Below are 25,458 nucleotides of genomic sequence, written 5' to 3'. Positions count from 1 at the left end.
GCTACATTTAGAAAACGTGATCTATCACTACCACCAGGCTAACTACGGTAGTCGGTTAGCAGCCAGCAACGGTAGCGCACAGCTCGCTAAACCAAGTCATTTCAAAATCTGGTGGCATACCGGTGTCATGCCAGTAGAATCTCACCTTGTGAAAATTGAACACCGTGTATTTCGCTGTAACGTTAGCTGGATCATAGAGGCATCCACTTCTATTTCTAAATCCCTAGTCAACGTCTCAAATGTAGCCTAGTCTCTGCCACTCCTTTATAGCCGGTCTGGCTACCGTGCTGCTGCTGCTGCGGGTCCTGTTGGTTCCTGTACCGTTATCTGGCACTGGAGGACACACAGTCTCATTGGTTCATTTCACGGTTTCAGGAAGTAGTCTCGACCCGGTGGGAATCGTGGGATGGGCATGTTAAGTTTATACAAATTATGAATGATTACTATTATTGTTATATACCCGGGACTGGGTTCGGATATACCTCGTTTTTTATTATTATACAACTAGAATTATAACTACCTTTTCCATGTGTATGTGACATGTCCGAGAAAGCGAAAATCAGTGTCTCGTCTAAGCCAATACTCAACTTCAAGTGTAGTTGCTGTTGTAAAATCATAATGCATTTTCTTGAATAGCCATTATTATAGATTTGGACTTGACAATATATATTCGCATCAGCTGTTGCCCAACAACCAATTAACCGCGCGCTGTCTCTCCAGGACAAGGGGGTCCTCGACTCCTTCCTACTGAACGAATATCATTTAGTAGTCAAGTCAACTAGTCATGACGTTTGGAGCAAATTAATGGATTTAAAATATTTTGCATTTCAGTTTGTGCTAAGAGGAAATCTCAGCTCATGAGCTAGCTCAAAGCAGCAAGAACGCCATCTAGCGTTCTGAGTGACGTATGGACAAGAGGTGCGTAGTTGCCCAAATTCCCACACAGAATGTAAAATGAAAACAATTCCACCTGACAAATGGCCCATAAATAATTTTATTAGTTTCTCTATAAAAAAAACAAACAAAGCTTTCGAGCCCTACAATAGACACCAAATTCCCGAATGCGTAAAAAGTATGGTCAGAAATTGCTACTGTATCTGAAATACATCGCTGTAATAATACAAGAACTAACAATGACACAATAAGAACATTATGGCTCAGTTATTTTAGTGTTGTACATAGCCTATTATGTATGAATTAAGATCATATGCATGTATTCTAGAATGTTCAGTACATGCAAATAATTGATGACAGTACTATCCTGAGGGGTGAGTTTTGGATTAGGTAAATCAGTCATATTATACTATAGTAAACATTGACAAAATGCATTGCACAAGTTATTGCTCACAAGGTGATTTAGTAATGTTGCAACACTGTAAGCATACGTTTATACAGTATGTATCCGCAGTGTCCACTGTCCAGTCATGATTATCTGAGTACAACTACTGATCCAGTACCAAACTGTATACCCCCATGTTGTTGTTTTTTGTGTTTTAAATGTGATCATTTGTAAGTCAGAGTGTAGTGTACAAATGTAACAAAACAGACCTTTATTCATCCATTTGGTTACATTTGCACACAGTTAAATGAACATTGAGAATTTTACCGTGTCTACTATTCTCTCTAAAATGCTAAGTTTACACGGTGTGGGGCGTTTGGTCTTCTCTAGGCTAACGAGGCCCTATGGAATGTTGTCTTCACTGAAGTTGCTTCCTATCTGCCCAGCACAGTGGCCAAGAGGGCCATACGGATGTACATGCCATTCTCTGCTTGGCGGAAGTACGCCGCCCGTGGATCACTGTCCACCTCCGCACTGCACAGGACAAACACAAAGGAAAAAGCCAATAGAAGTAATAAGGGGTGGAAAATAAAATCCATTCTTAGATTAATCGCGATCAATTAATTTCGATTCACAAATGTCAAAACGTTTCTAGGTAGTTGCTTGTCATTGATTGATGGTGCAACAGTTAATCTAATTGATTTTAACATTAAATTGCAATACAAATTATCGATTTAGGTGGAAAGGTTTTATCTAAATATTGAAGATAGATTTGTCAATATAGAAAAAATATCAAGAAACTCAATTGATAGTTGCAGCCTTGGATTTATGGCTAAACAGGTAAATCATTAAATAATCCTACAATACAAAATTACTTTCAATAAGATAAAGTTCTAATCTGTCACACTAATAATCGCAAACAACACATGGTGTAGGTAAGATTTGGAAAACATAACCAAGAGATGTGTGTCCAACACTTTCAGACACCTCTGGTTGATCAGAGACGCCTTACCTGATTTCGTTGACTCTGGGTAGTGGGTGCATGACAACCATCTTCCCCTTGGCTGCAGTCATAATGTGGGGCGTAAGGACAAACTGACCAAAACACTGAGGGGGGAAAGAAAACACCTTTACTGATAAAGGCAACAGGGCAGGCAGTAAGGTTACTCTTACTCTTGAGTGTACAAAATGGAACCAAAGGGACCCCCTTATGGTCGATTCTGTGCACAATCTTTCTTTAGTACCACTAAAAAAATACGTGCTTTGGACTATTCATATCTTTACAAACAGAAGATGAATATGACAGGATTGCTTACGGCCTTGTACTCTTCCTCAGAAGCAAACCGCTCCTTCTGAATCCTGGTCATGTACAGGACATCTGTCTCAGGGAGTGCCTCCTCAATGCTCTCAAACTCCTCCTGCACACACCAGCAGTTATAGATAAGTGCATTTTAAAATTCCCAACATTCATTTTGGGGGTGAAATAAGTATTTGAAAAACATGCAGTCTAGCAGTGTTTCAAGGTTCTCTACTGCTACACTGCCTGAAACAGTTCACCTAGAACAGCTTTTCAAGTGTTTAGAATTATAGAGACCTTTGTGCACTCCACTAACCTGTTTGATGCCTTTGGAGGCCACATAGTCAATGATCTCAGCGGGCATGTGGAGGTTCTTGGGGGCTACGTATCGCAGGGTGATGCGGTACTGGGTCAGGAGCTTGGCCAGGGAGTGGACTGTGCGACCGTGCTTCAGGTCCCCAACCATGGTGATCTGAGAGATGGGAGGGAATGAGATGAAAGCCCAAACATTGAGTAAAAATCACACCCATGTGAAGTGAGTGGTGCAACTCCGTGTGGGGGTCCCCGGAAGTTCCAGACCCACAGGAACGCTCCCAGGGGGCTGGTCCGGTTCCGGCGAGCCACCCTGTGTCCTAAACGGTCCAGGAATGACAGAGTTACCGTGTGGGGTCCCCAGGAGGTCCCCGGAACATCCAGACCCCCAGGAACGTGCCTAGGGGGGCGGCCCGGTTCCACGAGCCGTGTGGGGGTCCCCAGCAATGTTCCCCCTAAGGTGCGCCCGTGCACATGGCCAAATGCTCCCGCGCACATCTGAAATCTGTCGCGCACAGACACAGACGCTGGTGCTATTTCCACAATATGTATCTGTGGAACCATTCTGTTGCTTGTCTGGGTGGGGGGTCCCCAGTTCAAATATGATTATGTTGGGGGGGTCACAGCCTGAAAAGGTTGAGAACCACTGATATAGACTAACTGAATTGCTAGCCTACCACCTTGATATAAAATAAAAATTTTGTAACTTGTAGTGTGTAACCTTATGTAACTATTCATTGATTCACTCGTATACCAAAATCCATTTGGAAAAAAGAAAAAAATCACACCTGTGTGAAGTGAGGGGCGCTCACTTCGCATTATCTAACATTTGGATAGTAGGTGTCAAGTTCACGTATGTTTGCTCAGTGGTTGCTGATGTCTGCTCAGGAGTGTTTGCTCAGACCGAAATTTTTTTAGAGGGAACATTGGTCCCCAGGGGGTCCCTCTACTGTACTGTCACACCCAAAATCATCATATATACAGTTAATATGTGTGTGTGTGTGTGTGTGTATGTTTGTTATGTCTATAGGAGTGGTTTCACGGTTGCACCACAAAATAATTGCAATGCAAGTTCTCTTGCCATATATGAAACTAGAGGCTTAACGGATGATGCCTGTAGTTACAAATGGGACTCATTCCCACTCAGTTGCACATGATCCCCTGTCTCTACATAGTCTTTCCCATATAAAGAAAAGGCACCTTGAAAATGCTAAGAGGACCAAAGAAACGACAGCGCCGTTTTTGCTGGTATGCTGTCCCCTCACCGTCATGCCATTGACTGTCCCAAGTTCCTCTCTGATGGTGAACACGTCCAGCAGAGCCTGGGTCGGGTGCTCTCCAACGCCGTCTCCAGCGTTGATCACCGGCTTACGGCAGTGGCGCGCGGCGGTCTGGGTGCATGTTAGATATAAAAAACATATGAGTAAAACTTGTTGTTGTTCTAGTAAGCCAGTAAATAGTTGAATGAATATCAAAAGAAAGAAAAGTACTAAACCCCTTTTCACACAGGGAGCGATTGACATCTAGGTATTCATTTTAATTTAGAGGGGAGCAGGCAGATGGGGGTGTGGGCAATCTGACAGCAACACGAGGATAATCCAATTAAACATACCCGCCAGAGCTGAATTGTGTTGAACTTTCTTTCTACGCGATGCATAAAAATGCATCTATTCACATGAGACACACAGTATGACCCCACAGATCCAAGCGGATCATTTATATTTACAGAGTATGTTTCATACACAATACGCAATGTTAGTTTCTATTGTTGCGTATGTGGATTGTGCTTTTGGCTTAGCTGTGAACAAATTTCCCAACAAGGGCAAACCAAGTCCCAAACAAAACCTCCAACCTGAACAAAAAAAAAAAAACTAATTTGGACTGGGCTCACCTCCACGGCCCCGGGGAGAGGGTGTCTGAGGACCAGGACATCCGCATAGCCACTCATGGTCTGGACAGAGTCAGACACTGACTCGCCTTTCTGCGCAGAGGAAGTGGCCTCGTTGAAGTGGACTACCGATCCGCCTAGACGCTGCATGGCTGCGGCAAACGAGCTGCTGGTGCGAGTGCTCACCTCGTAGAACATGGACGCCATCACTCTGCCCTACAGGAGTAGGAATGGGTTCAGCAGTGTGTAACTGGTGCTCATGCACGGTCTCATTCTCAGCTTTTCTAAGGGTCTGTCTCAATTACCATACAAGGGCAACTGAGAGGTGTGGATTATTATTAGTCATTGTGGACAGTGACATGCATACTGTACAAAGACACAAGCAGACTCATTACAATAGTTATGCAATCACTTCAAGGCTCAACTAGACATAACAAAAAGGGTAACAAAGGTCGTAAAAACATGAAACTGACCTTGAGGATGTCCAAGCTGCGTTCTTTTTGCACCATCAAACGCAGAGTGTGGGCAACATTGAAGAGATGGGAGATCTAAAATACACACCACATATAGACAAATATTTCAATTTAAACAAAGAACGAATTGAACTAAAGAGAAATCAAAACAAGAGGCATGTACGTGTGTGAGAATGAATGCAATACAAAGTATGTTGGGAAATTGTGCGAGTGCATATTCATTGTGGGTGGTTTTGCATACCTGCTCCTTGCTGAACTGCCTGACAGACAGGATGTGCTGGCCCACTAGAGGGTGGAGCAGGGGCGAGGTCTGGAAGTGGGAGGAGGCGGGGATGGACTGCGGAGACAGGAGCCTGGACAGGGGAGGAGGGTGGCTGTACACCTCTCCACCACCCAAGGGTGTAGGGAGCAGGAACTCTGGAGAGATAAGACGGTCACATAATGGATGGTCAACTTCAACCTATGAAACATCAAAGCAGAGTTTAGAATGCTGCAAGCTGCATTAGGGCTGGGAAGGTCATTATATTGATATTGTAATGAGACTAGATAACTGGGATTTTGTACATTGTAAAATCATATTAGTCCACTTGCCAGAATGTGAACCCAGACATGTTGAGTACACCAAGGTGTTATGTTAGAAATGTTGAGTATGGGTCCCCAGCATGTAGAAACTGCCGGATGCCAACTTGCATATGTTGAGCAATTAATAATTGGCATAATATGTGACCATACCATTCCAAGCGTTTGTTTTGCACAAAAAAACACTCCTTCTGCTAAAAACGGCCATCGCCGTCATCACAACTGTGATGATGTCAGCACAAGTGGCTATGGTCGTTTTTAGCCCAATGAGTGTTTTTTGCTAAACTAATGCTTGGAATAGATTCAGCATTATGAAAAGCCCCTAGTTTGACACATGCTACTTAAAGCATGATGATGATGATGATTATTATTTTGCTTCTATAGGTTGTTGGTATGGTCCCGTATTATGCCAATTATGAAAATTGCTCAACATATGCAAGTTAGCATCCGACAGTTTCTACATGCTGGGGACCCATACTCAACATTTCTAACATAAAACCATGGTGTACTCAACACGTCTGTGTTCACAATGGGGCTCTATGGGCTGGCAAGTAGACTATATATATACTTTTATATTAAAAAAATATAAAAATAGCGATAAGCTATCTATAAGCTAATGTGAGCTTGTATCCGCTATTTGCCATTTTTGTGAAAAATGTAAAATACATTTTATGTCATCATCACAATATGATATGGTCATAATATCAATACAGGTAAATTGGTCATTTGATTTTTTTTTCTTTTCAAATCGCCCAGCCATAACTGCAAGACATTGAAAACAAGAGACTCAAATACATACACAAGACAAAGTAAATATCAATTGAAATGATATTTTCATGTAAACAGATATTCACAGGCAATTAGAGGTTCATGAGTGAAAACTCAACCCAAAACTGAATAAATGTTGAATAAATGAATGTAACAGGTGTCAAAAAGACACACATCCCATATCCTGCTGGGCTGGGTGGTGCTGGATCAAAACATTAACAGTAGAAGAAGAATAAAATCAGTATTATGTACCCATTGTGGAAATGTATTGTTAACGTTTCGAGCTGGGAGGCTCTTGCTCAGACCTGGCCTCCCGGCACAAAACGTTACTGAATACATTTCCACAAGAGACATGGATATAATGAAAACCAACAGTGCTGTAGGTCGCTAGGGCAGGAGATACTGCACAAGAAAAGAAGGGAACCCAACCTAGGTGTGCATAATTGGGCAGCGTTTAGCATTTTCAGCATCCTCTGGTGGACAAACAGCGTGACATTATGTACATACATCCATACAGACAGACATACATACAGACGCGTCAGACAGCCATATTACAATAGTTTCACGCCTTCCAATTTTTGGTGGATCGTCTGAATACTTAAAGCATATCCATGCAACCGCTGCCTATATGTAGCAAGCTATAGCTTTCTAGCCAAGCAAAGTACAGCGAGGAGAGGTGGATTGTTGGGATTTAGCAGTAGCGTTAACAGCTGCGCTGTGACAAAGTTTCAGCAAACCTTCCTCGATGGCTCTTGTCAAAGTTCTCTCCTTTGTTTCATCAGCTGTACAGAGGGGTTGGACAGAGAGCACAGGAGTTAGGAGTTACTTACTGTAGTTTGGTGGCAAGAGTTGATTGAGATCCGGTGCAGCAATAGTGTTAAAACGGATGGTGTATAGTTGTAAATGGCTACAAACGTGTATAGACCATTGTTTATACTCTATTATTAAATTAAAGGAGCACCCATTTTCAACCTTATCTTCATATACTGTAATTGGTCCGAATTAATGTTCATTATAAGATGCCACCATTTCCACCTGCTCACTCTGTCAGTTCAGATGTGCCTACCAGCCTACCAGATGTGGAATATAAGCGAATACAAACTACAGCTTTCTCTGCAGTTGTATATATGTACTATAAGTAGATTCATATTTATTGTTTGTGCCATTAACAATGGCACAATGACAAACATACGTACAGTATGTAAAGTAGGCAGTACAATCATTATTGGCGCTATTTCGGTTGCCTGTGCCCTAGGAGGTCGGTCCTTTGTTCAAGATCTTCCTGTCAACAGAGGTGAAGGAGACCATTTGTGGCCCAATCTATCCAAACCTCTGTCTTTTTATGGCAGGCAACTGGCCAGCCTTCAGAGGGGATGGTAGCATGCTTGATTATAGCGTATGTTCCTCTGTTTAACTGAAGGTGGTGGAGTAACCTCCTCCTGAGACAAATTTAGGCACTATTCCCTTCCTGTTGGTAGACTAAATGAGGGGCAATAACTGTGGTGTCAAGCTGCGATAATGAGAGCCGATTGACACTGATGTTATGATTGTGCGCAGGGAAGTGCTATGTATACTGTAGCAGGGTCACCGCTTAGTAAGCCAAATTGTCCAATCACATAACATCCAATGGTTGATTTACCTCTGCCCTCAGGCTGACTATGATTCAGAGGATGTGGCAACAAATAGGGGGTCAAATGACATGCTACTCATCGTCATTCATGCAATGATTTATGTTTGTCAATGTCAATAAAGGTGGATGCATTGGCTGGCACAGTTTACAAAGAACCAGTTGACAATTAGACCAGACTCAGAGGCATAAAGATAGACCAGGCTGGATCTGTGCAGCCTATAGCTGTGGTTCTCAACTGGTTTTGGCACTGGGAAAACAATGACCTCATTTGAGTGGCGCTAGCTATATTCCGTATAATCTTACATTTACTATGACAAACATGTGTCGGTCTATGGACTTTTCACAGAATTTTTATTCCGCATAAACTTTTTAGGCCACTGTGGGCCTAAAAAGCGATGTATGATGACTTCATCATCATAATCATCTTGATAAAAAGGTGCCACTCACTTCACACAAGTGTGATTTTTATTTAACATTCGGCCGTGACCCCCTTTCAGAGCATCTCGCAATACGTTTTTGGAGTCCCAAACTACTGATTGAGAATCATTGGCCTAATAGACTGGAGACCTATGGATTAAGACAACTCTTGTCATCAGATAATAATAGTCATCTCAATAATCTATAGTAGTTTTCTTTGCTTGCTCCCATCAGCGTTACATTATTGATATTATTTGTTACTGTAATTATACTATACTGTGCTCATTTTAAGTCTTCAGTAAAACCCTTAAAACAAGAGAAGTTGTCTGTTCTGTGTTTTAATAGACACCCCTGGGTGAAGTGGGGAAGCTGCGCCAGCCAGCCAGTATAGATGAGTCCACATCAATCTCTACTTCTGTCAATCCAGACTACTGAGATGTAGTCAATGAGACCTGGACACGCCACTGAATTAGATGTATTTACTGTAACTGGTTATTGTCACCATACATGATATGTCACCTTTTGGCTTCCACTGATTCCACTGTTCTGATGCCTCTGTGTGTGTGTGTGTGTGTGTGTGTGTGTGTGTGAGAGAGAGAAAGAGAAAGAGAGAGAGAATCTAAAACCTGCAGTGGAACAAGAGACTCCCTTATTTGCTCAACAAAACAAATGTCATGTTTAGTCTCTTGCCAAGATGAGACATAGTGTGAAAAATGCTGCAAAAAACCCCACAACAACCCACAAGTGGTTATATAACACAAAGATCCACAACACACTCATCTGATGGTTAGGTGACAAAAGGGTTTGTCACCTTTGGAGCAAAGCATTGAGTGCTGCAGTTACCTGGGGGCAGGCCGGGGTCGGAGGAGCGGTGGATGCGGGGGGGCAGTGCCAGCGTGTAGCGGCCCTCGCCAACAGAGCGGCGTGGACTCGGGGCCCGCGTGCGGAGGGAGCCATCGCAAGGAGGAGTCGGTCGGAGACGCTCTGGGGGACGCTCTGGGGTCTTACACACAAACAAGGACACACACAGAATGAGTCAGAACAAATGGACCAATTAACCAGCTTATCATTCACATACTGTACACACTATGATCTGATAAGATTATCAAGCAACACCAGTTATTACGAGCAAAAACAGCAGCTAGTGAGTGAGCTAATACGAGTACTGTACATATCCGTATACCCTCTTCACCATTTCCCTGTATTTACAGTAGAATATTTCCATATAGGCAATACATTCAATTTACAATACAATTTCCTAATATTCTGATTAGATTAACGGTATTCCATTCTCCTCTATATTCTTCTCTCCTCTAGTATTTAGATCAACTTCATGATGAGTCACTTCTATGACCAACTTAGTGCTTTAATACGGGTACAGAAGGCTGGACAAAATGAATAAAAGGGCACCCCCAAAAGGATGATTTATTTGGTGAGTAAATGAGTGAAAGAGTGCATGTGTGTATACCAATGGAATTTCTTTAACTGGCTCAGGGGGGATGGTGGCAGCAGCAGCAGGCCATGTTTTCACATCTTCTCCATAACCTGGAGGTACTAACACCTGACACACAGAGTGAGAGAGAGACGGAGACAGAGATAATTAGTACATTGACATCTAAATACTGTTGTTGCTCCTCAGCAAATTAATCTATTACAATATATCCAGACATCGATGACCAGTTTATGCCAACTGGGAGAGTCTCTTGTGTGAGGAAAAAAAACCTCTCCAACATGAACCACTCCAGGATGTTTGCATATAATAAATACATCTCACTCAGGTATACACACATACTGTTAAGTGTGTTATGTTGTTATGCTCGTGGGGCATCGTCTATGCATGTCTGTTTCTTATCTAACTTTCTGTTTAATACAAATATTGAAACACAGGTATACACATGGGTAGTGAACCTGTGAATGTACATGCTCACCTGGCCATCAATGTAGGCTACCTCCCCTCGCAACACCACGCGGCGCACCTTGCCTTTGACCTTCATACCTTGGAAGGGCGTCCACTTGGACTTTGTGAACTGCATGGCCTGAGGGATCACCCACTCCTGCTCCAAGTCCACCTGAGAGACACGGACAGAGTGACTGAGACAGCCAGACTGAGACAGACAGAATGACTGAGACAGCGAGACTGAGACACAGACAGAGTGACTGAGACAGCGAGACTGAGACACAGACAGAGTGACTGAGACAGCGAGACTGAGACACAGACAGAGTGACTGAGACAGCGAGACAGACACAGACAGTGACTGAGACAGCGAGACTGAGACACAGACAGAGTGACTGAGACAGCGAGACTGAGACACAGAGTGACTGAGTCAGCCAGACTGAGACACAGACAGAGTGACTGAGTCAGCCAGACTGAGACACAGACAGAGTGACTGAGACAGCCAGACTGAGACAGACCAGAGTTCCCTACAATCAACATATTGTAGAGTTGCGTCACGGCAGACAAAAAAAAAATTGAGACTTAATGCAAAAGCCATGACAAGCTCTATAACAGCTCTCGTCAGTATTTTCTCATGGGCTAAAAGCTTGACAGGTTAGTTGCTAATAGGGATGTCCCGATACCCTTTTTTCGTTTCCGATCCAACAATTTATGTGTTAGCCGATACCAGTGCTTTTAAAAAAAAAAAAAAGTGTAAAGTACATGTACTCATGTTGGTTGCGTTATCACGTAGAATAACGTGAAGTTTAGCCCTGGTGATGTTCCACTTTGCGCGCACACGCACGCACACACGCACACACGCACACACACACACACACACACACACACACACACACACACACACACACACACACACACACACACACACACACACACACACACACACACACACACACACACACACACACACACACACACACACACACACACACACACACACACACACACACACACACACACACACACACACACACACACACACACACACACACACACACACACACACACACACACACACACACACACACACACACACACACACACACACACACACACACACACACACACACACACACACGCTTATTATATTTTAATAATCTTCTCTTTATTTTAACCAACCAAGGCATCCCTTTGCACTACATTTTACTAGGGCCTTCTTATACAGTACCTTTCTAAAAGACAGAGGGAACTGTTAATTGTGTACCGTCACTTTAAATGCGTAATGTATACATCATCGTACGTTGGTGTCACGCACCAAAAATAGCCAGTCTACAAGCTCACACCGCGTCTGGTTGCACTGCGTTGTGAGCTTGTAGCTCTGCCTTTTCAGCAACGATAGATTGAGAAGTTGCATGCACTGACGCACATTGGAATACGTCACATATTATGTGAGACTATTCAATCGATCTGCGGGAGATATTATAACTACGCTACGAGGAAGCGTCAGTGAATCCTCGCTATGAGTCTGGCCGCGCCAGGCTAGTAGCTGACGGCTCCAGTGTTGTTTCGACTCGGTGCAGACATGATGCAAAGGTATCGCATTTGGGTTTAATACAATGCATTATTGACAGATGCATTCAAATGTAACCAAACTTTTCCACCCGTTCCACCCACGGCGCAAGTTACCATGAGCGTCAGACCACCGTGGCCCAGTCAGTTTAGAGTTTATTTGTCCAGTCTAACTTCGAAGAGAGGGGGAGAAAGAAAAACAACAAAAGATAGTCTACTAGGCAGCCCTTGTGCATGCAAATTTATGTTAGTCGCAAACTACAGCAAGCCGCCTTTGTTTTAAATTGTCCCCCATTCGCACGTCGGCAAAGCCGTTCACACCTATGGCTGGAGATGCACGTTTTCAATACCGGCGGCCCCGTCTCACCGTGCTGCGCGCATTACGCGATTAAATAAAATGTGGTATCGGATTGGTGCGGGGCGTACTTGCCGATTCCGATATGACCAAATAAGGGCATATCGGAGGACATTCCGATACAAGCTTGACAGGTTAGTTGCTAATGTAAGATTGGACAGTGGCCATTCTAGAGATTGGAATCCAAAGGAAAGTATGCACATCTCTAAAAAAACATTCAGGTGCGGAACAAAAAGATACGTACAGGTCCAGAAGGAGAAGTAGACCTTATGGGTCTTCGTCAGATGAACATACCTGACGATGAACATAGACCCATAAGGGGTTGAAACGTTGTCATCCATAATAAATACATTTCTTGTGGGAGCTACGAAACAGGGTGCGGACTACTTCTCCTTCTCCCATTCTAGAGAGGGACCCAGGCAGAACAGAGTTGAGATCTGGTGACTGCATAGCAAATGATTCACATCATTGTCCTACTCAAACCATTCCTTGATCATCACAGTCAGAAAATGTGCACATTCAACCACGATTTCCAACCCCATTTACTGATGTCTTTTGCATGGATTGAAGTGCCGATGTCGCTATTCCTATTGCAACACTAGCCAGTGCTGTTTTTTTGACTGAAGCAAGCTCCTGTCATCAGTGCCGCAAAAATGAGCCCTCTTTCATTTAATTTACATATTTTCCTATTGCCAACTTTATCTAAATTGAGTTCAATTACATGCCGCAAGAAAATGGATGATAATAGTTAAATTGTATCATGTGCTCCTCACATTTCTCTACTCATTTAGTATTCAGGTTTTGCGTTTCATTAAACCCCCGCCTGTATACAGTATGTGCTTATTTGTTATTTATATACCTCCACATAGGTGTTGTCCTGTGCAGGGAGGTTGAAGATCTTTCGAGGGTTGTCATACAGTCGTCGGATGATGTCGTCCAGGGTGAGGCGGCCCTCGCTGACGGCAGTGAGCAGCAGGGGTAACATGGTCTCCAGGCCGGGGTACCCTGGAGGAGGCTTCTCACTACTCTTCTCCTCTGCTGAATGGGGTGCTGAGAGGCAAACAATAATGATAAAACAAACAGTACAACTTTGTGACAAGGAGGGAGTTAAACATCCAACAGGTCGTCGTTAAACAAAATAAGTGACAGCAAAATACAATTGGGGAAAACTGGCAGAAAAAGACTTGCATGAAGAATTAAGGAAGACTCCCTAGACTGAGATACTAGTATTAGTGAGACTTAAGAAAACAGAATTTATTTTACTTTTAGATGCTCGTAATAAAGTGTTGTGCTCATAGTGAGTTCAAATTAGCGCATTGCTAATTGTATAGAGTCTTTCTGCCAGTTTTCTGTTTTTGAGACCACCGCACCTGCAGTTAATCTGGAACAAAGGCGCAACAGATTCCCAGGTACTTTGACAATCAAAATCCTCAGCACACATGAGCATACAATTCTGCTGACTGCTCACCGTGGTCGGTAGCGAAGCAGTCAATGATATCCAGGTGTTCCCAGAGGGCCTCCATGTCCTCGCGGCTCCCTAGCATGGGCCGCACCTCGGCCCGACCGGCCCCAATCTCACCTATGTTGTCCTCGCACAAGAAGAGGTGGTGGGGTGCTACCTCACATGTCACCTGGATCCCCTTCTGCTTGGCAGCCCGGATGATCAGGATCTAGGAGGGAGGGCAAGGAGAAGATTTGGTTCTGGGTTCGATCCCTGGGACCCAGTGCCTCCTGCTTGGCACTCAGCATCAAGGGTTGGATTGGGGGTAAATCCCTGCGACATACTAGCATCATGTCCAGGGGGTGTACTTGTACATCAAGATGCCTCACACTACAGAAATGTACTTTTATACATTAGGTCTTATTGAAGTTGATATAAAGTGGTAATGAAGAGGTCACCTCTTCCTTTTTGGCCACATGGCAGATGTGTACAGGTCTCTGGTAGAGCTGGGCCACCATCAGAATGGCTGCCACCGTCTGTTTCTCAGCATGGGCGACGATGGGCATCTGTTTGGGCCACTTCTCAAAGTGCTAAAACAACCAATGCGCCAAAGGAGAGATGCAACCGTTAGATTCACAGCCCCTACATCACAGACAACTGCTTAACCCAAAGGGTCAAATCAAGTTAATGTAAAGTTTATTTGTTTAGTTTGTTTTATTATTATTATTATGTTTTTTATCATTCAGCATTATCTATCTTAATTACTTAATTATATGAATTATTAAGTAATTATATTAATTATCTTAATTACTTATTAAGTGCTTTAAAAAGATTTGGCCTTGAAGGTTTCAACCATCCAAAAGCCTCTTGTCAATTACTGTACTTTGTGTAAATCAAGCAATCTTCATTATATGACTTGTATTCGTCCCCTGCCTACCTCCATCCACAGAGACACGTTGTCCATCTTGAGTGAGGAGTAGGTATCGTTGAGGTACATCTTGAGCCCTGCTGCCTGATTGGCGATGGAGGGCAGGATGGCTGCATTGTCCGAGGCAGCACCCACATACAAGGCATAGTCACAGCGACAGCCTGCCTTGGCCAGCTAAACGCACAAAGTACCAGAGCATTACAGTAGATCACACAGGAAAAGGTCAAAACTAATGCCTGGTTTATACTTGGTTGCAAGGCATGTCCCATACAGAAAATAGCAGATCTAAGCCAATACCCCAAATCTCGGCCACTTGCTCACTCACACTCGGTCACTCCAGCATGGCGGTGTGTTACAGTGAAATTGGTGACCTGCCGAAATATGTGACCATCTTGTGGACTTCAGTCACTTCACAACTTACATGTAGGGCTGTCACGATTACAAATTTAAGTTGACGATTAACTGTCACACAAATAATTGCGATTAATGATTTAATTGTCTTTTTTGCATTGAACATTGGAATGTTAAAATTTCTTCATAATCACAAATTCCACAGGGCAGATATTCAAATCACTGACACATTCAAAATATATATTTTTTCCCCAAAAATGTTTGAAAATGTATGGACATTTCAACATGGAAACGATTATGCGAAAATAATTTCGCATAATCTCAAATAATTGCGATTAGGCGAGTATGTGATAATTGTGACAGGCCTACTTACATGGAGGTCTTTAAATACGTAAAGTTATTTACCCTCCCCTCAGGACAAAAAATACTTCCATTCCTACCCCTAATAATAGTCTAATTGTTGTATAAAAGTATATCAGTACACTGTATCTAGTAAAAGACTGTATTAAGAAATCAAACCTAGAAGCTGAGTACTGTCAAATATGTAATGTTAAGCCACAATGATTTGCAAATACACAACATTCTACTTTAAAATAGTTTGCTGTGCCTTTAAACCTGTACACCTGTCACACGTTAATTCTTAGCCATGACTTGAATCAATTTGTCACCAAGCCACTGACTGCCAAATCTATTATAAACGATTATTGGGGAAGAACATTAAAAATGAATAATGAAAGCCATTACCTTCTGCACCAGTGCCAGAGTATTGTGGTCAATGACAGAAGGTGACGTGTTGGGCATGACACACACCATGGTCACCCCTCCTGCCAGGGCAGCCGCTGTTCCCGAGGAGAAGTCCTCCTTGTGGGTGGCACCGGGTTCACGCAGATGAACATGGACATCAATGAGACCTGGACAGCAGGAGACGGCGGGGAGTCAAAAACGACAGCCATGGAGAGTTCAGGAGAAAGGAGAGCCAGTTTCAGGCAAACAACTGATGGCCGTTGTAGCAGTGACAGTTTAACATTTGGAATGGATACAAAGAGTTCAACCACTTAAACCCTATACATAGTTGACCAGGGCTCTCCAGTGGGATATACTTGGGGCCCCCTCCCTTTTCCCCTTCTACACCAAATCTCTTTGCTGACAACAGCCAATATGTGGCGCTGAGACGCATTATGACATGCCGAGAATAGGGATGCTAGGGTTCATGTGGTTAAGTCTTATTTTTCATGGGCTATTGACTTACCAGGCAGACGGACCAGCTTCTGTGATGTCATGCTGTCAATGTGTGTCTTCACTGGCGGGGTCCTGCCAATCTGATGCAGTGCCTAAAACATTTGCGAGTCATATAATCAATTAGTTATGGATAAATAAACGAACCGAACAAACGCTTAGCTAGGCTTGAATAAAACAGTACCACAGGGCCAACCTGAACAAAGAGCTTGGTGCACTTGATGTCGATGATAAGAGGCACGGAGTAGTCAATGGCCATTCGCCTGGTGCGATAGCCTTTGGTGACAAAGGACGACAGCCTCCTGCCACCACTGTTCCTCATGGACAGGTTTATGACCAGGTCAAAGTGGTTCTCCTCCAGGTAGTTCATGATGCTGCGCTGCTTCTCCTTGGTGGGACAGTCACTCTCCTCCTCCTCAAAAGGCCAGTCCACTGCTGTCACCTAGAGACAAAAGGGAGTACAATGGAAGAAAAAACATTGATTAACCACTTAAAACACTATATAAATTACTTCAAATCTCTTTGGTGAAAATAGAAAAGATCAAAACCTAAGCTTGTAAATCTGCAATTTTTGCTGAATGTTATTATGCCTATTATGACCCAAAATAGGTAGAATAGAATACTATTACTAGGGTTAATGTTGTTAATAAAAAAATTATAAAAAACAGACAATGATGCCCTTGTCAAGTTGTGGTGCCAAGCTGATTTTCCCATATGTTTTGTTGCGTTTAGTTGAACCCTTAAGAGTATATATTAATAGAGACGGCACCCGGAGGAAACCCTGAGGCGAAATGGACGAATTTGGTATTGCAGCGCTGGGCCAGAGCTGGTCCGTTGACTACATAGTCATAGAGCTATAAAGGATAGAGACCGAACCAGAGCGCTAGCCCCACCCCCAAGCTATTCATTTCAGTGGAAGTTGCTCAGTGGCGTTTTGAAGCACCCGGAAGACTGCCGGAAGTATAATTATAACTATAATGACTTGAGCGAGCGGAAGTTTAGCCTAGCCTAGCCTAGCCCCGGACCTCAATTTTGAGGTCCGGGCTTACGCACGTGACATCATGAACATCCGTCCACCTCCATTAAAGTGCCGCAATTCCACATTTCGCCAGTAGGTAGTGGCATCTTCAACGTTGGATAGCCTTACTGGGGGCTTGGTTCATACATGAACGTGTGCAATGATAGTCAACGGCCAGCACGTTCATGTGTTTGGCCCAATCCATGCAGGAGGAGTGAAATCGCCTCATGCGCTTTTGAGCAACTTAATGCAAGTCGATGGGAGGAGAAATCCGGTGCCGACTCTATCAATATATACTCTAAGGTTGAACCGTTTCATGTATTAAGAGTTCTAGCAGGCTATACGTTATGTCATAATAGGCAATATATTTTTACACCTTTATGTGAAAAGAGGGAAATAAGTTGGAAAAGGTCAAATGTCACTTTGCTCAGACATGTATGCATTAGAGCAGCCAAACCTTGACTCCGTGTTCAGTGTAGAAGTCAGCAGTACCCAGACTAGCATACAGGTCATAGCCCAGGCTTTCCAGAGCCTGTACGGTAGGCAGCAGCTCACTTTTATTCTACAAAACACACACAGAAAATACATTTGAACAATGTTGAGTTATTGCACAAGAATGTGCTGTACTGCATGTCTTTCAAACGTTCCAGAATAATTTAGGAGCTAAACCAGGAGTTCTGAACTGGTTCAATAAGTACAATGTTAACAATTTCTTGTGTGCTTAGCAGAACCCTGTCACCATGGTTATTTGTGTCCTGGTACCTTGTAGCTGCCGATGCTAAGCAGGATGTTCTTCTTTGGGATCTTGAAGCCTGTAGATATCATGGCTTTGAGATAGGCCTCGTAGCGGTTCTCCCCGAAGCAGGCCACCTCTCCTGTGCTGGTCATCTCCACCCCCAGCACCACATCAGCCCCCGCCAGCCGAGAGAAGGAGAACTGCGGCACCTGGTGGAGAAGGCGAAATGTTTTGTACACAAGAGTCTGTATGTGAATGCCACAGTTCAAAGGACTGAACCCATAGCACTACTGTGAGATTGTAAAATGCGACAAGAAGTTCGGAAGTTGTTAGAAGGGCAAGTGCTACCCAATTTATTAGGTCTAATTGTATCCGTAGTTATCCGTATAGGCCCTCACGGGTCCATTTGGTTCCATTTGTACACTGTCGGAGTGAAATTAACACTGGAGGATTTTACAGTGTAGATTGGGGTCCCAATCTACATTGGGGTCAAATGGGGGTCTGTGGTCTAACTCTAATGCACATCAAACTAGTGGTCTTTGAAATGAAAAAGGTTGAGAACCACTGTATTTAGACTAACCCACAAACGGAAGAGACGATGAACCCAGTGTGCTTACCTTGACGCCAACAATGCCCTTTCCTCTCATGAAGCCAATAGGCTCCACCTCCTCCCCCATGATGACCTGCGTTGCCAGGGCAACCATATCCACACCCAGCGTCTTGGAGATGAATGGGAAGGAGCGTGAGACACGCACGTTGCACTCAATCACCTTCAGCAGGTCGTCCTGAGGAGAATCAAGAAAGAAACAAACTTTAACTATAGGGACAAGTGCAAACTAAAAAACAACATTAGCTGAAATGTAACATTGCAACTACAAATGTAATTTGACCAATCACAGTAAAAGTTTAGTCTATCAATAAAGAAAATAGTGCCGTGTAGAATCTGGGACCTGATGAAAGAAATAAAGATTGTGTTGCACTGAGCATCAAAGCATTTCCCGCCGCTTTCAGACCTTGGCGATGAGCTGCAGGTTGAAGGGACCGGTCACTTGCAGTTCCTGACCAATGGCATGGACGATCAACTTGATCCGGTCCATTGTCTTCTGGTTCAGATCCTGGGGCGGTGTGACCAGGGTGGCGTCCCCAGAGTGAACGCCAGCGTTCTCCACATGCTCAGACACTGCGATGGCCATCACCACTCCATCGCTTGCCACCGCATCAACGTCTATCTCCTGGCAAATGGTAAACATGGGCAAACAAACATAACCCTGTTATAAGACAGCAGAATACTGAGTATGGAGATTGAAATGCTTTATTACACGGCTTCGTGAAATGCTCGAGTCTAATTGGTCATAGATTCACATGTCTGCACCAGTGTCTAGCCTGGAATCCAGACCGATTAGCTCAGTTACGGCACGTCACTGCGAATGAATCACAGTAAGAAGGGAAGTGGTTTGAATTTTGCATTGGAAGGCTCCGAAATGCCCCGTCCACAGACCATTTCATTGGAAGGTTCTGGTCCCGCTTGGCCCACAGACCAATCAGAATCTTATGTGCCTGGATGTCCGAGACCGCCCTTTGCACATAGGAAGCTTACCCGACTGATAAGCAAAGTAAAAAATAGGCAATGGAGCACATCAGTCTGGATTCCAGGCTACCAAATCCCTATAGGCTACTTGGCCATTAAAATTATTCTATTTATAGTCCCAAAGATATTTGGCATGCAAGAAGCCCCAAAAATATTTGGGACTTCTTTTATGCCTTTTTATTGATAAATACAGTAGTCTGACGGGAGAGAGAGAGATATGGGGAATGACGCAGCAAAGGTCGTCAGGATCAGGAGTTGAATCCGCGACACGCTGTCAGGTGGCATTAGCAGCCTAGGTGCCCAGACGGCTACGCCAGCCGGCCGGGCCCACCAAAATGATTCAGATTCTTGAATCTTCAGTATAATTTCGTGTATGTCCATGCAAGTGTGTGTTGATGTCTCTAACCTTAGCCTCCTGTATGAACTTGGATATGACCACCGGGTGTTCTTTGGACACAGCCACGGCACTGCTGAGGTATTTCTCCAGGTCGCTGTCGGTGTAAGCCACGTTCATGGCCGCTCCACTAAGTACGTAGGATGGACGCACCAGGCATGGGTAACCAACCATCTCACAGAACTTCATGGCAGACTGGGGAAGGTGAGAAATGTAGAACAGCAGGAGCATAATAAAAACACGTGACTCTAACCTGAAAATAGTTGATTGAATGTGATTTCATGTATTTAAGACCAATGCAGCATTGTTAGAAACAATGTCTATTTACGTATGACCGTCAGATCATACGTAAATAGAATACGTAACCATATTATTCACACACATAATAGTAGCATAACTGCTTCACCAAAGTGAGGGAGATTTTAAACGTACCTCGGTGTCAGACAGCTCCTTCCAGCGTGGTTGGCTGATGCCTATGGTGTCCAGCATGCGTGAGAACTTGAACCTGTTCTCAGCGGAGTCTATGAACTCAGGTGAGGTGCCCAGGATGCGGCACTGCTGCCGATGAAGGGCCATGGCGATGTTGTTGGGCAGCTGGCCGCCCATGGACAGAATGATACCCTCTGGGTTCTCCATCTCATAAATGTCCATCACCACCTGGATGAAGGGCAGAAGATTAGGTTCGATTTCTTTATCATGCATCAGAAACAGGCGATATATAAGCTCCAATGGTGCTGAACCACTGCTTCAGACATTGCTATGCAAAAGTGCAAGGCTGTTATTTGTGAGCACATTGTCAGTCCGTATCTCACCTCAAATGAGATCTCATCAAAGTAGAGGCGGTCACACATGTCATAGTCTGTGCTGACCGTTTCTGGGTTGTAGTTCACCATGATCGTCTTGTAGCCCATCTAGAAGGAGAATCCCAATATGAATAAGAAGACTGTGAAGAACTATTGGATTAATAGAAGCCTGTTAATTCATGTTCAAATATGATTACATGTAAATCATATTTGGAAAAATGTACTGACTTTGGTTAAGGCCAGAAAACCAATAACAAAAACTTCTCCTGGACACATTTATAGATTTGTTTTTTAATAAGGATGCTTAAGACTTTTATGTTCACCTTCCTGAGTTTAGTGATGCAACCGACAGCACACCAATCAAACTCCACACTGCTGCCGATGCGATAGACACCCGAGCCAATCACCATGACATGCTGCTCCTCAAAGGCCAGGTCGTGTTCTGTGCCGTGATAGGTCAGATACAGGTAGTTGGTGAAGCAAGGCCACTCGGCTGCCACCGTGTCAATCTGCTTCACCACTGGCAGGATGGACCAATCACGACGGAGCTTCCTCACTGCCAGCTCCGTACTGTGGGAGGTGAATTATAGATTATAAAAGATCAGTTAAATGGTCAACTACTTAAATTGTAAGCCAGTAATAGCCAAAAAACTATTTGTTTCATCACCTAGCAACCCAATGCTAATGTAAGTAGCAACTTGATCTATCATAACCACTATAAAAGACCAATTGCCGTACATCTATCTCCGCTCTAGTCTTCTAACTCTAAGGTCATATCCACACCTATACTTTGGTAGAGTCGATGCGAATTGGCGGAGAAGTTGCATCATTCTTGCATATTTAATTTGCTGCGTTTGCCTTCACACTGCACTGTCATCCGCAGCAATTGCAGACGCAGCAGGGAACTTTATCAATGTGTTATTGTGTTCAATTCATAAATTACACAGTGAAATCTATGGTGTTAAAATTATACTAATTATACTTAGGACGTAAAATTAGGGTAACATGTGTTGGGGACTAGACGTCTGTCTCTCTCTCTCTGTCATGCACATGCGCGTGTGTGTGCTTGCGCACGCACTGTTCTTTTGAGTATGTGGAGGCACAGCATTGACAGCAGCACAAAATGACTCTGAGCTCCGACGAGTTTATCGAGATGAAGAAAGTCCCCACTCAGTGACAGGCAGCCGTGACAACACTCCATGTTTACGCACAGACGGACTGAAAATAGTGTTTTTAAACGTTTCCTTAAGCAATTGATTAATGTACTCGTCCCTCATATTTCAATGAGGGCTTCAGTCTCCTTATTTGCCCACGTCTATCCACGGTAACGGGACATCTTTGCGCTGCGTAAAATTAATATCCCTTCTCAGTCTCAAACTGTGTTTAGCTCCTCATCCGCCACATAGTTTCCTTCATTTGCTGCGGATTGCATTCACACCTGCACCGAATTGAAATCAAGTTCGATTAGAAGAGAAGCGAAACCGCCGTTTTTTGGCGAAGTAGAATGCGGTTCTTTTAAGCGCATTGGGATTCGAATGAGGCTTCACACCTGCCAAACGAAGCGCACTTTCCAACAATGTGCAGCAGGATTCATTTTAATCGCAGTAAAGCTTTCTGGTGTGAATATGACCTAAGTGTCTGTACGTGTGTACGTCTGTAATCCACACAACTCGAGAACCGTTCGCCCCACCGACTTCAATTTCGACACACGCGTTCCACAACCGGGGCCGGGTGTCGAGTCGGTTCTGACATTCTGACATCTGCATAGACTCCATATTTGGCCATGCCTGACAAAGAACTCCATATATGGGCATAAAAGGGACCAGACATAATAACTGGGTGGGGCATGCATTTCCAACTTGCATCGTTCCAAGTAGATCAGTGCCCAATGGGCACCGCTCTAGAGGCTCTGGACAGGGCCCAAATTAGCCAATTGATCACACCTGTTCACCCCTAAATCTCCATAGATGGGAGCTAGCCTGTTCCGACATCACAATGTTGTTCTGACATCTGCATAGACTCCATATTTGGGCATGCCTGATAAAAAACTCCATATATGGGCATAAAAGGGACACAGACATACAGTAACTGTGGTGGGGAATGCATTAATTTCCAAGTCAGCCAGTGCACCGCTCTATAAAGTCATCAAGTCTCTGTGTGTACGTACGTCGTGTGTACGTCTGTAATCCACGCAACTCGAGAATCGTTCGCCCCACCGACTCCAATTCGACCCACACCCCCACAGGGAGTGCAGTGCCCGCTGTCGAGTCGGTCTGACCCACGGTTGTCCAGAACCGCCAAAAAAGGCCTCTGCCCGGGCTCTGGACAGGGCCCTTGCCCAGGCTCCATATATGGAGCTGGCCTGTTCTGACATCACAAATATGTTCTGACATCTGCATAAACTCCATATTTGAGCATGCCTGACAAAGAACTCCATACATGGGCATACCGAGTACAGCGAGTACACACTACACACAGTAACCTTCAAACTTTCAAAGTTAATTTAACATGTACAAATTGAACACAATCCACACACACACACACACACACACACCTCTGCACAGCCATTGCTATCTGTTTGTCCGAGAAGCCCAACTGCTTGGCCTTCCTCATCACGTCTGGAGGCATGGCACTCTCATCCTGAATGGAGGGATATGGTAAACAAGACATACAGTAAGTGACCAATTCAAGTGATCAATTGAGATTAATAACCACTCTGGCCGCTGGCGTGACGTCCCAATTTCTCCTATTCTCAGAAGAGACAGTACAGATACTGTAGTAGCAAAAAGTAGTTTTCATGTTTTCCTTTTAGGTTGCATTTTCCATCGTCACCTGCTTGTAGGTCTCCAGCAGGCGCTCATGGTCAGTGATGTTCTTCATCTTGTAGAGGAACCAGCGGTCGATCTTGGTGAGCTCGTACAGATGGTCCACGGGGTAGCCTGCTCTGAGGGCCGCCGCCAGGACGAAGATACGTTTGTCTGTAGGTATCTCTAGCTCCTGGGGGATGAAGGACAAAACAATTGGAGCAATGCATCACAACGCAAAAGGCTGTGAGCGTGTAGATTGGCCATTTTAGCTAGTGGCTATTTTAGCTAGTTCACCATTTGTGAAAGTACTGTATAAAATACGGTTTAAGAGATTAAAACCAGGAAAATCAATACGTGTGGCACTGGCCTTATGACAATATTCCTATATCCAAAATATCAAAGATGAGATCTAATCTCATCATGTCACGATATCAATATAATATCGATATAATGCCCAGCCCCAATTTCTGACAAATCTGCCACAGGAAAAAATTAATCTCACCTCATCGCAGACAGGTTTGATGGTGTGGTCGAAGCCCACGCAGTTCTCATCCACCATCCTTAGAGCTTTCTGAAAAGCTTCCTCAAAGCTCCGTCCAATAGCCATCACCTCACCTTGATGGGAAAAATGATAGTAATGAATCACCAAATAACATTATTCAACTGTGCCAAAATACCAGAAGACTATTATTCACTGTGCCAAAATTCCAGAACTGTTATTCTTAAATGTAACGAAGTTGCTGTAGAAAAGGTTCTAAAAAGGCTTTTTTTTAAAAAGCTATAAAAAGGTGAGCTTTTAGCTGTGCCCAATTCTTACCCACACTCTTCATGGAGCTGCCTATCTTGGTGGACACTCGGAGGAACTTGCTGAGGTCCCAGCGAGGCACCTTCACCACGCAGTAATCCAGACTGGGCTCAAAGTTAGCTGTGGTCGAGTTGGTCACAGAGTTCCTACATGAAACAACACACTTTATTGGTGGAATATATGGCAAAAACTATTGATTATTTCGTAGCAATTCGTTTCTATAGATTACTTCTTCATTTCATCGAACAGACACTGTAGATCGGCTATTTTCACAGAAGAGATTTGGTGTTGAAGGAAAAAAGTATGGGCCCCAAGTATAGACCCCTGGGGGATTCCGATATAGATTTATACGGTTAAAGTAGTTATTTTAGAATAAAAACATTGCAGAAAAAACATCGAAAGAGATCATATGTTTGCATCTTACTGCTCTAGTGACATCTCAACGTGTGTTACTTACTTCAGTAAGGGCAGAGGGATCCCCAGGGCAAGTTTAGCAGCTACGTAGGCTAGTGGGTAGCCGGTGGCTTTACTGGCCAGGGCGGAGCTCCGAGACAGCCGGGCGTTCACTTCAATTATGTAATACTGAGTAACGAGACAGTGGCATATTACAACTGTCAATGGCTGTGTACTAGTTTGTAAAACAAACCAACTACATCTCAAATGTAGAGCTAGACTGATTTAGCCAATCAATCAGCGATTATTTGACTTTCTTGATGCCATCAGTATCGGCAATTATGTGGCTGGTACAGTACGTCCTTCAACCTGGTGTCCCAATTTACAGCACATCATTTTAATTATAATTAAATAATATATTATCTCAAATGATATACATACAAAACAGCTGTGAACAGAAGTTTGTGAGTTCAAGTTCATAATTAGACATTCAGTGC

The 25,458-nt window shown here is 43.8% G+C and overlaps 2 protein-coding genes across 5 annotated transcripts in view; both read right to left on the bottom strand.

Moving 5' to 3' along the window:
* The window catches only part of dnajc5ga (DnaJ (Hsp40) homolog, subfamily C, member 5 gamma a), a 29,157-nt gene extending 28,849 nt beyond the window's left edge, over positions 1–308 (bottom strand). For all 3 annotated transcript variants that reach the window (XM_079526833.1, XM_079526832.1, XM_079526834.1), the window contains exon 1: positions 146–308. The gene's annotated coding sequence lies outside the window, so the exon portion shown is untranslated. The remainder of the gene's footprint in view (positions 1–145) is intronic.
* A 670-nt stretch (positions 309–978) lies between these two features.
* cad (carbamoyl-phosphate synthetase 2, aspartate transcarbamylase, and dihydroorotase) overlaps positions 979–25,458 on the bottom strand; it is a 36,008-nt gene continuing 11,528 nt past the window's right edge. Inside the window, exons 14-45 of one of the 2 annotated variants that reach the window (XM_079525359.1) lie at positions 25,026–25,150; positions 24,581–24,714; positions 24,266–24,378; positions 23,789–23,953; positions 23,511–23,596; positions 21,280–21,526; positions 20,966–21,064; positions 20,586–20,810; positions 20,166–20,348; positions 19,185–19,403; positions 18,789–18,956; positions 18,198–18,380; positions 17,893–17,997; positions 16,614–16,859; positions 16,431–16,512; positions 15,926–16,092; positions 14,840–15,004; positions 14,361–14,492; positions 13,930–14,131; positions 13,321–13,511; positions 10,572–10,712; positions 10,112–10,204; positions 9,487–9,646; positions 7,334–7,378; positions 5,491–5,666; positions 5,250–5,324; positions 4,780–4,992; positions 4,154–4,279; positions 2,893–3,048; positions 2,596–2,697; positions 2,292–2,386; positions 979–1,813 (exon numbers count right to left, since the gene is read on the bottom strand). In XM_079525359.1, the coding sequence (XP_079381485.1) occupies positions 1,714–1,813; positions 2,292–2,386; positions 2,596–2,697; positions 2,893–3,048; positions 4,154–4,279; positions 4,780–4,992; positions 5,250–5,324; positions 5,491–5,666; positions 7,334–7,378; positions 9,487–9,646; positions 10,112–10,204; positions 10,572–10,712; positions 13,321–13,511; positions 13,930–14,131; positions 14,361–14,492; positions 14,840–15,004; positions 15,926–16,092; positions 16,431–16,512; positions 16,614–16,859; positions 17,893–17,997; positions 18,198–18,380; positions 18,789–18,956; positions 19,185–19,403; positions 20,166–20,348; positions 20,586–20,810; positions 20,966–21,064; positions 21,280–21,526; positions 23,511–23,596; positions 23,789–23,953; positions 24,266–24,378; positions 24,581–24,714; positions 25,026–25,150 (4,719 nt within the window). In that variant the 3' untranslated portion in view covers positions 979–1,713. The remainder of the gene's footprint in view (positions 1,814–2,291; positions 2,387–2,595; positions 2,698–2,892; positions 3,049–4,153; positions 4,280–4,779; positions 4,993–5,249; positions 5,325–5,490; positions 5,667–7,333; positions 7,379–9,486; positions 9,647–10,111; positions 10,205–10,571; positions 10,713–13,320; positions 13,512–13,929; positions 14,132–14,360; positions 14,493–14,839; positions 15,005–15,925; positions 16,093–16,430; positions 16,513–16,613; positions 16,860–17,892; positions 17,998–18,197; positions 18,381–18,788; positions 18,957–19,184; positions 19,404–20,165; positions 20,349–20,585; positions 20,811–20,965; positions 21,065–21,279; positions 21,527–23,510; positions 23,597–23,788; positions 23,954–24,265; positions 24,379–24,580; positions 24,715–25,025; positions 25,151–25,458) is intronic. The other variant, XM_079525360.1, reaches the window with a different exon arrangement.

This window comes from Electrona antarctica (assembly GCF_951216825.1).
Source record: "Electrona antarctica genome assembly, chromosome: 17".
NCBI classification, from domain to species: Eukaryota; Metazoa; Chordata; class Actinopteri; order Myctophiformes; family Myctophidae; genus Electrona; species Electrona antarctica.
The sequence above is the reverse complement of the archived record's forward strand: the minus strand, read 5'-3'. Positions and strand labels throughout refer to the sequence as shown.